The 10,893-nt window shown below is 40.0% G+C and overlaps 1 protein-coding gene across 1 annotated transcript in view; it reads right to left on the minus strand.

Moving 5' to 3' along the window:
- Positions 1–6: 6 nt before the first annotated feature.
- rasa3 (RAS p21 protein activator 3) overlaps positions 7–10,893 on the minus strand; it is a 52,585-nt gene continuing 41,698 nt past the window's right edge. Inside the window, exons 10-24 of the mRNA XM_015403308.1 lie at positions 9,332–9,488; positions 9,088–9,236; positions 8,829–8,943; positions 7,564–7,638; positions 7,356–7,479; positions 6,737–6,843; positions 6,460–6,537; positions 6,280–6,357; positions 5,906–5,979; positions 3,294–3,400; positions 2,732–2,814; positions 2,430–2,638; positions 2,231–2,334; positions 1,945–2,128; positions 7–1,362 (exon numbers count right to left, since the gene is read on the minus strand). Of these exons, the coding sequence (XP_015258794.1) occupies positions 1,287–1,362; positions 1,945–2,128; positions 2,231–2,334; positions 2,430–2,638; positions 2,732–2,814; positions 3,294–3,400; positions 5,906–5,979; positions 6,280–6,357; positions 6,460–6,537; positions 6,737–6,843; positions 7,356–7,479; positions 7,564–7,638; positions 8,829–8,943; positions 9,088–9,236; positions 9,332–9,488 (1,720 nt within the window). The 3' untranslated portion in view covers positions 7–1,286. The remainder of the gene's footprint in view (positions 1,363–1,944; positions 2,129–2,230; positions 2,335–2,429; positions 2,639–2,731; positions 2,815–3,293; positions 3,401–5,905; positions 5,980–6,279; positions 6,358–6,459; positions 6,538–6,736; positions 6,844–7,355; positions 7,480–7,563; positions 7,639–8,828; positions 8,944–9,087; positions 9,237–9,331; positions 9,489–10,893) is intronic.

The following is a 10,893-nucleotide window of genomic DNA, read 5'->3' on the forward strand; positions in this document are numbered from 1 at the left end:
AAAAAATTTGTTTTGGTGAACTACAGAAATAAACCAAATCCTATTGTTAACGGCTCTTATTGCATTTTTTGACTTTGTTTAAGCAAAACTTCCTTAGTCCATTACCATAATAAGACCAAGTTCTGAGGTAAAACAACATAAATGTTAGTCATTAAAAGTTTTTTGTTTTTCTAACTGCTAAATACAGACAATTGAACCAACATCTTAGCCTCTAAACCAACATACTTTGCTGAAAACCTGTAACTTTGTGGAGAATAAGCAAACAAGCTAATTAATGAAACACATCAAAAAAGGTTTTATGGGGGGGATGTAGTCAGATTATTTTGGAGGACACAAAGACTCTGAGTAAGTAGCTAAAGACACGGATACTTGGGTCACACGTCGGACCAATCTGAGCTGAACCGGGTTTACCGTTCTGACGGAAAAGATTAAAAGAAAGATCTAATGGAGCATGGAGTAAGAATGCACAGCTAATGTTGAGCCGCTTTCAGATTATCTTGGTCCCAGTGATCTCTTCTTTTTGCCCCCTTGACACCCACAGCTTCACAGGGGGAGCTGAGACAATACAGAACAGCAACAAACAAACAAAAAAAAAAAGACAGAAATCAAAAACAAGTGCATAAGGGAACAAAAATCACCCAAAGCAGAAAAAATATTCAGTCCTCTCTTCCTTCTTCGGCTTGGTCTAACAGAGGTGAAATGCGAGGAATTTCTCTTGAAAAAGAAAAAAAAAAGTAAGGAGATAAAAGCAGATGTTGAAATTGTGCAGAGGTTTGTTCATCCATGGATCTGGAGGCCATTAAAGTGCGTGTTGGTCACCATCAAAAGTGTCAAGGAAAAAATGCTTACTTTGTTCTTTCATTGCATCGCAGACAGGACGCCAGGACATTGTGGTGTATATCTCAAATTTTCCATCGCTTCTTTCTTTCTACTGTTTGGAGGTCAGTTTCTCCAAATTTTGCAGAAATACGCTCAGAGACCCTCGGAGAAGAAAGTTCAACCTACACCACGCAGCTCTTTAGCTCTGGCAGGACGTTCCTTAAAACTGAACAGATCAGTAAAATCAGGGAACTGTTGTGCCAAAACAGCTTCAGAGGTGCCTTTAAAGAAATATTTGGCTTGGATGCACCTGTTCTTTGAAAAAAATCTCATTTAGAGAAAAAAAAAGACAGATTTTCAACTCGGCACAACAAATTGGGCTGTTTTGGAGTTGAGTTTTATCCCAATAGAGGTTAAAAAAAATGCTGGCTCTGGGCAGAGGAGAAAACAAATATGCAGAGCTGCTGCTAGATGGAGTAGGTGGTGTTCTCCGACTGCTGACGGATGTAGCACTGAAAGCTTTTGTCTCCGATAGGATGCTCCCTGGGAAGATAGAGATAGTCCGGACTTTAAGTGAACATGTCAGAGCACAAAACATGCACAGAAATCTGAAATATACAGATCTGAGTTAGTTCTCAGAGATTTATCTGAATTCACAGCTGAACTGTTTAAAAAGATGACAAAAACTTGTACAATAGCACCCCCTGCTAGCTAACAATGGTAAGTACACTCTGATTACCTAACAGATAGAAAGCCTTTCGTATTGTTTTTGTTTTTCATGTGAAGGGCTTTTCTATTTTTATCCCATTAGCCAGAGGAAGTCATGGACTTTAAATTAAAAAAATCCCAGAGACAGTGATCAACTTTAAATACCAAGATATAAATAAAAAATGCTTTAGTTACATTCATTAAAAAAAGTAGATATTAAAATGTTATCTTTTCTTAAATAAATGAACTAATAACATATTTCTCTCTATATATATTCCAGTTTTCTCCCTGCCATATTACAGCTAGATGATCAATGTATTTTAAGAGGATTTATGCAGCTTTTACGAGTGAAGCCAATGTATTTAAAGGGACACAATGAAGCTTATGTTAACAGAATAAATGATCCAAAGCACATACTGGCTGCCTATCTTGGTCTTCTTGAACTTGTCCCGTTTGTACTTGGTGTGCTGCTGCTCCAGCGTCTGCACAGCTGAAATGATCTGCTTCAGGGTTTTGTACGTCTCCTGGGGGTCGTCTATGACAAAGGTAGAATACTCCTCCTGTTCGGGTCCGTCGTACACGGACTTACTGCCGCAGGCCTCTGCACGGGAGGTTCACAAACACAAGGAGAACCAAGGTAAGAAAAACAGTAATGTTACAAACGCGGATGTAGAAAACAGGGAGGGGGGTGTGAGGGCCTGACCTTGCATTTTGATCAGTTTGGTCATGTATGTGCTGAAGAGGGAATAAATCCTCTCTGTCTCTCTGTCTCCATCCACGTCAAGCTGGATGTTCGCTGGTAGGCCGCTGGGATTGGGTGAACACATAAATACGTTGAGAGGGAGAGATGGAAATAAAAATGGGACGAACCTGTTTCTGGATGTTCTGAACGCTCTGTGTACCCGGTGCAGGGCGTGCATCCCGGGGCTGTGTCTGCAGACAGCTTGCAGCAGAGCCAGTGTCCGTTGAGGTAGGCTGAAGGATGGTAGGTGCTCAGGCGTTTGCGGTTGCACTGGCTGACTTTGGTCAGGATGTCTATCCAGTCTCGGGCCTCCACACAGTTGTTGGCCTGGATGTAGAGCGCTCGCTCAGGTTGGATAACCTGGAACATCTGGAGGAAAGGGGTAAAAATAGCAAGAACATTTAAACACTAAATATATACATATGTGTGGGGCCATTTTTTCCTAATAGGTGCATCTCTCACATTTTTCATTTTGAAAGATTCCTCTTCTAGCCTCTCCACAGCCAAGATGTTCTCTATTGGAATGCTGCATAGAGCGCCCTCTCCTGGAGGTAACAGTTAACACAATCAGACAGGAAATGCTCAGCAGAATCTAGCAAATGTTTCAGCCTCACGTTTATGAGGAATTCAAATGATTCTAATAAGATAATCAAAGAGGGATATTATGAATAAATGTAAGACTTTATGAGAAAAACAGCAACAATCAGAGATGATTATTAGGTCATCACATTTTACGTTAGCTTTCCTGGTTTTTAGATTTATGTGTAACGTGCTATTGTTAGGGTGAAAACCTCACTTTGAATGTACGGTTTCAGATAAGCTGATGTTTCATTCGGTTGTCAGGGTGTACAAACAAATGGCCTGCTGAGTAACCTAAATTGCCCTCTAGGTGCTGTGCGATAAGTGTGCATGCTCTGCACACTCCCTCCCCCCTTTTCTGCTGAGTCAAACACAAAGGCACACTTGGGCATAAACAGATGACGAGACGATTTGAGATCTTTGCAGGGGAACTCACTGACCGCACCTTTTGTTTTGTGATAGGTGAACTCATGGTTGGTCAGACGGAACCATCTTTTCTTGAAGTTCTTCATTCCAAACCGGTTTCTGCCCTGAGCTCTCTTTATCATAAATCTGCAGAAAAAAAATGGAGAGGAAAAAAAAAACCCAAAACAAAACACCAAAGTGAATCTTGGGTGATGAATGGAACTTTGTCTAGAACAAAATGTACAAAAAGGTTTTGTAGGTGGAGCTTCGACTGGTTTATCTAAAGGCTAAAGGATTCTAAATAAGAGGTTTAATGTAAAAAGTTTGGGAAAACTCATGATCTATATTTGAGAGACTCCTATGTTGCGAGCACTCTGCCTTTTTCTTCCCATATACAAACTGAAATCATCTATAAGTCCAACAAAGGAGATGGGAACAAAATCTATCAGTGGTTTTCCATATTTTAACCCCAAATTAATAGAAAAATATGAAATTATACAATTACCATAAAAGAGTATCTAAAGTATCATTTAGCCTCCAAAACAGTGACTGAGTTCTGTTTTACTTGACAAGTATTTCAGTTGAAATGTACTTTTCCAGAGATGCACTATTATCTGAGGTACAAATGGGAAAATTGGAAGAGACCTGCAACGTTTGGCTTTCTTTCACTTTTAACATTTAAAGGTATAAGGTAAAAGGACAATCTTTTATTTCCCGGTGGATAATCTAAATAAGTGGTCCACCTAATTGTCAATCATCCTGGTGATATGTTTATTTAAAGCCGTCCTACGTGCTCGTTCCCAGTTAGCTATCTTTTTCTGCGCATTGAAGCTCGACTTTCTCACCGCGGTTCTTTGAAAATGGCTAAGGGTCATAGGAGAGAAAGAGTCTACAAAGTGTATGAGAAGAAAAGAAAGGCCTCAGAAGAGGCAGATATATCCCAGAATGCTTTGTGTAGAGAGCTCTCCATTGTGATATGGGATTTGCTGTCACAGCGGCCCACCATCGCTACCCAACAGCAATGACTAATAACAAAGATGGTGCAGGCAACGCACAGTGGATGTTACGTGACCAACGGTGCAAAAAGTAGTAATCATCCGTCTGAACGGTCAGCTAACTGAATTCACAATAAAGTCCATTATATAGTCCCCACTCTATATAGTGATTGAGGGATTTAGGGCAGGCAGTTGGGCACAGTCAGTTTGTATGAGCTTTGAGAACAGCACATTTTAAACAGGGCGTGCATGAGGAGAGATGGGCTCGTGCACGCTCTTGCACGGGCATTTTTTAAGTGGAGAGGGCGAGTCTTTTAAAAAATCCTCCACAATACCTTTAGTGTTGAAATTGAAATATATTTTAGAGGAATTATTTAGTGTGTTTTGGTCTTTAAAAATCTGCTTTGATCAATTTAAGACATCAAATATCTTAAAGTAAACCTAAAGTTGTTATTTGTCACAATATGAATATCTGTTTATGAAAAAATATATTGTAATGCAGCCCTTTGAATAGATAAAGGCTTATGGAAATATAGGAAATAGCACATAATTTTTTTTTACACTTGCTTAGTTTGTTTTAGGAGGGAACAATTTTGCTTACTGGGATCATTTGAACCCTTATTGGAAGAGCTTTAATTATTTATCGAGAAGCAATTTAAGTTTAATAGTGAGCTGGCTGTTATGAAAACATGCAAAACCACTGACATGGTAGCATAAAGGAGAGTTCACAGCAGGATGAATGCATATCTCAAACTAAGAACACTAGCTGCAGGATTCTAAAATCTCCAGCTCTCTAGCTGATCCTGGTTCAGATGGGACTCCTCCTGTCATGCTCTGGATTCAGATGTGGGCAGATATGAGATCAGGATGATGTTTGCGAGGAAACGAGCCCCGCTGTCTCCATCCTGCCAAGCGTGTCAGGAGGAACAAGAGGGGCGGGGCGGAGCCAACTGCACCTTTTTCTACGGTGAGCAGCCTAACGGCTAACAACCTGAATAAAGACACTATCATAGAAAAAAGTGATTTTAATGGTTGCTTGTATAGAGAGAGGGATAAACTTAACAATTTGCACACGGGGATGGTGGGACACAAAATCTTTTGGAGGAAAGTCACAGCGCAAATACAAGAGGCGGGGGAGGGGTCACAAAGGCTAAGCCTAAGCTTGTATACGCAGAAGCTCTTACCTGCCTTTTGGGGCTTTAGACCCCTTCCCATCAACCCTCTTTATAGTGACTTTTACACTCCTATGACGGGAGCAGAAAAACAAGAGGGTGGGGTTTCTGATGAATGTGGTTCTGACCTTTTTAGGGATTACCGATCAACGACTGAGGTGTCGATGGAAAATAACTGGTTTCCCGCCTCAGATTTTAAAATTAACCAATACTGGGGATCATCAGAGCTAAAATCTCTGTACCTTCTGGTTTTTCCAATAAAACTGAAGATGCAAGCTGTTAAAAATTTTATTAAATCCACATATTAAGTCATTTTTTTCTTAGCCTTGATTAAGGGTTTACTTCTAGAAGTCATAGCCATATTCCATTTCCTCTCTCCCCTCTCGTCTTTGGATCTGACATTATATTCTGAGCTGGTTATATCCATCCACCTTTTTAATCCCCTCTTTCTTTAAGTTACAAATAACATGAAGGCATCTCCTTACCCCTCCTTAAGCATGATCGGTGTTTCTATGCTCCTCTGATCCCATTTGCCAGAGGTGGAGATCAGGTCAAGAAACTGTAAAGGCAAAGTGAGGGACGCAGGAGGTCAAAGTGTATCCACACATTCCCAGCATTCCTTACACCATGTTCATGTCACACTTTTACATTTTCACTGAAATTTATGGATTTCTCACGTCTTTGTCAGTAATCCCCTAAAGCACAATGACAAAGCTTTGCTTGGATTTTTTTTTTCTATACTTCATACAGCTCCAGACCTAAATCAAAGTGCTAAAACAAACTTATAAAATGCAAATCGCTACCCATTAAACCTTCTTCTATGCTTACTCATCCAACGTAAAATAAGGTGAACACTTACATTCTTCACAGCATCTGCATATTTCTGCTCGTTGAAGAAGTCGTAAAATGCAGCCATGTAGGACTCTTTGAAATTAGCCTTGGAAAGAAAAAAGGGGGGATGGACAGGAAGAGTCTTAAACAATCTAAAATAAGACGTTAAAGAGAGGCGGTTGGATGCTTTCAGAGAAGAGTGGCTCACTGATTTAGATTTGGCAAGACTTCCAAGAGTCTGTATGGTCTTGGAGATGAGGGTGAGCGTTCTGGAAGTGGCGGGATCCTACAGACACAGAAGCATATGATTTATTATTCATCCAACCGATCCAAATATTTCACTTTAACAGACACCTGATTCTGCATCACAGAAAAAATAAGTCCGATTGTTTTGTTTTTTTAACCAAGCCCCTTAAGCAGCTGTTGTTATAGTCGTATATGTGACTATAAACAGAGCGTGTGTTAGCAGTAAATATCCAACTTACAGGGTGATGGGGCCGTAGGTGAAACAGGTTTGGTGAGAGGATGGCAGGCGCGAAGAAACGCAGGAAGATGAAGCTGCTTACTGCTGTGTATCGGACATCTTGATCAACTGGATAAAAGAGGAAATAACGTGTCTTACACACTTTTTTTTTTCTTTTTCAGCAAGGGAAGGAACAAGCTGTGAACCGGGTTATGCTTTGTTTACTGAAAACAGATAGTGTTTCTAGTGAATATGGAGTCGGCTGGTTACAGAGGAAACATTTGAATTTGCAGGTTTTGTTTATGAAAAAACAAACATGAAACATGTTTTTGTCTCTTCATTTCTTAACCTTAAAAGTATTTCCGAAGCACAAACAAGCTACAGTTGCATACTAAAGCAACTGAATGTAGTGTCCCAACATGCCCAACAGGGGGCAACAGAGGCTAATGAAATAATCCCATTGCTGGTGTGAAACACCTCAGCAGTTTTGGGACAGAGAGCAAACATTAAACTCCTTCTTGTGAAGTAGACTTAGTGTCCTTGGCCATCTTACACTTCCTGTTATTTACTACCCTCCACTTCCTGTGGCTTATTCCCAGTTTTCTTGCACATCTCGGAAGTCGCTCTGGAAGAGAGTTTACCTTGAAACCGAGTCGCAGCCGACTCCCTCAGAGAGAAGAAGATGTCGCACATGACGGTAGGACAGCGGACGCCGGAGGTGGTGATGACGTTGAAGATGCGGTCCACGTACTGCAGAAGGTTTTCCTGAGGAGGGGAGGCGGGTCACAGTGGTTGAATCAGACAGGGATGAAGTGAATGCTGACAAACTGAACTAGCTCTGGTTCCTACCCGGTTTGTCTCCAAGTTCTCCGACTCTTTGAGCTTAACGGGGTCGATTTCACAGGATTTGTGTTCTGTGCAGATCTGTGGAAATACAAAGCAGGGCGTCAGTATAAAACTACGACTGGAATTAAACTCCCAGAGAAAGAAAAAAGAAGGTTGGAGATCTGATAAATTTAAATGCATAAATATTCATGCCCCTTGAACTATGTTTCTATAATGCGAACATTTAGAATGGTAGATCAACCCAAAGTAGAACAGAACTGTGATGCAGGGGAACAATTATTCAATCGCTGAGGTACAACAGCTCTCCCTCTGGACAGAAAGTAGTCTTACTCTAGATCCTTCATTTAGGTCTAGATTTTTATGAAGCCATTCTAACAAATGAATACATTTTCAATCAGCCCTAATGATCTGTAGTCTTGAATGTGCTCCAACTCAGCTAAATGAAACATCCTGAGCATGTTATGAAGTTCTGCATATAAATGCCAAACCCCACTGTTGTAACATCTTGAAAATGATGTATAGGGGCCCTTGAGTCCCAACCTTGGTCCTCAAGGCTTGGCTGTAATTTTTAATCTAAAGTTCTTTGGATCCTTCAGCAGGTTTTCTTCAAACATTTAGTTTTTTTCTCCACCTTCTCATCTGCTGGCTCTCCTGTCTGTGCTAATGCTACCACCACCATGTTCCAAGCTGAAAAGATTTTTTTTGACCAAAACCAGACCAACTCCTTCCATGTGGCTAAAAAACTGTTTCTTTACTGGCTTCTAACCTGCTCTCTTTCATGATGGCGAGATTCTCCCACCTGAGCCGTGGATGTCTGCAATCTCCTCTGTGATTATCTGTTTTATGTTTTGTTTTCCTGTCTTGGTAGATTTGCAGTTAAATCATGTCTTCCAATTATATATATATAATAGGTGGTAAAACTTCATGATCTATTCAGAGGCTTGTCTGCTGTGTTCCTTGGTCTCTGTGATGCTGCTTTATCACTATTGTTCTCCAACAAACCTTCACAGAGCAGAATTTACCTTCACAGGTGGACTCAAAAGGGGGCTACTGTAGACAACCGGCCTTCCTGGGTTTTATTTAGTGTTATCACAGTAAACTATCTTTGATTTTTTTTTTCATGTGCCTATTAGAAAAGGTCAAATAGGGTAAAAGTTTGTCTTTTACCTGGAACAAAATGTGAAAATGCTCAAAGGGCATGAATACTTTGTAATCTCCTGAGGAAGGGAAGGAAATCATTTATGGTTGGGTTTGCTGCCCTTTAATACCTCGTCTATGATGGGTTTAAGCGTAACCTGCAGATAGTGCATCCCAGCAAGCTTCATGGTCTCATCGATACACTTAGACGTCAACGAGTTTCCACGAAAAATTGTGTTTGGATCCCTATTTGTAAAAAAAAAAAAAAAAGGGAAAAATCACTTAAATCTATAATATCATCCAAATGCATTACAATCCTAAATAAACAATTTCTCCATAAAGGAAAGAGGATATTGGTGTCGAACTCACGCTTGTGTTAATATAACTCACTGTGTGCGGTTGATTTCTGCATGAGCAATTGCGCTGATGAAAGGCACTATTTTGCCATAATGAAGAAAAAGACGAACGAGCGGGATGGCAGCTTCCTGCTTCTCTCGACACACCTCCCCCAAAATATGCGCAGTGGACGCTGACACAGGCTGGACAGAGTGAAACAGGTTTCAAAAGATGAGACAGTGGCGTTAAAGTACAGAAACACGGAGCAGAGACTGCCGAGGCAACGGTGTTTACATACCTCCACGTTAGAAGATTGCAGCAGCAGATCTCTGAGGGGGCTGTAGTGTTCGGAGGGGAAGACATGGTCCTCGGTGTAAACGATGTTCAGACGCAGAGAGCCCAGGTCCTCCACCTTAACAGACTTCCCTCCATTTTCTCGCGGTTGCAAAAAGTACCTAAAAAAGAGCAGGGATTCAAATAAAATCCAAATATAGCCCGATGAACCTAAAAGTAGGAAAACATAGAAATATTTTACTACTTTTACTCTAATGTTTGCGGATGAATTGTACAGCTTTTACTTAAGGCACTTAAAGACATTAACATTAACTATACTGGATTTTAGGTGAAGGGTTACAAAAAGCCCAACTTTTTTATTTTCTTTAGTCCAACTGTTTTTAATGTTCTTTCTTGTTTCTGCATTTTTTTAATTTCTTTTATTTATATTTTTTCCTACTTGCTTTGATTCGGTTTTATTTTCCTGTATTTTAATCATGTAAAGCACTTTGCATTGTCTTTGTACTGAATTGTGCTATACAAATAAATTTGCCTTGCCTTACTAGCAGAATTACTAGCAGAAATATATTTTAGATGTCAAGAATTGTATTTCTAGATATCTGTAATGTTATATTCATTTTTGATACCTGAAATAATAATTTTGACCAGCAGTAACTCTATTATGGAGATCTGAAATTAGAATTCATCCTCGTCAGAATTCATTTTAGATAGGAAGAATGTTTACTTTAGATAGGAAGAATGTTATTTTAGATATGTGGGAAAAAAGCCCAATACACATGAATGGGAAATGTGACATCGTTTGTAATAGTAAGAATTACATTTCAGATATCTGGAATCTATAGTTTAGATAGGATGACTGATATTTTAGATATCTGAAATGCTCATGTTGACTAAAAGGAAATTCATTTGAGACATCTGGAATATATATTCAGTGAAGCTAATAACAAATGCTCTCCAGGAAGCTTTCTGAATTCAAATGTCTGGGTCCGCAGTGAGTTTGAGTCTTATATAGACAAGGTCTTGTATTGCTTGGAAACATGCAAATGGTAACCAATGAGTGGGTCGTTTGGTTCCATTGTTAGCCTGTAATATCTGAAACCTGTCTATGATTTTGAAGGTTGTCGTTAAAGGGGGGAGATTATCCCTTCCAGATATCACCCCACCCCATCACAGAGGAACAAAGCACCTACCTGCTCCAGCCGGTGAACAATACCTCCTTAACGACCGACCCTTAACAATCATAGACAGGTTTCAGGTATTACAGGAAACAATCCCCCCCCTTAAGGACAATCCCTTCCTTTAACGACAGACCTTCAGACTCATAGACAGGTTTCAGATATTACAGGCTAACAATGGAACCAAACGACCCATTCATTGGTTACCATTTGCATGTTTCCAAGCAATACAAGGCTTTGTCTATATAAGACTCAAACTCACTGCGGATCCAGACATTTGAATTGAGAAAGCTTCCTGGAGAGGTAGTGAAACGTCTTCAAATCTTGGAAACCAAGTCCAGTGGATTTTTTGGAACTTTTATGGAATGACTATGACCTAGATGACTAAGAA

Source organism: Cyprinodon variegatus, unplaced genomic scaffold (assembly GCF_000732505.1).
Source record: "Cyprinodon variegatus isolate N-32 unplaced genomic scaffold, C_variegatus-1.0 Scaffold1477, whole genome shotgun sequence".
NCBI classification, from domain to species: domain Eukaryota; kingdom Metazoa; phylum Chordata; class Actinopteri; order Cyprinodontiformes; family Cyprinodontidae; genus Cyprinodon; species Cyprinodon variegatus.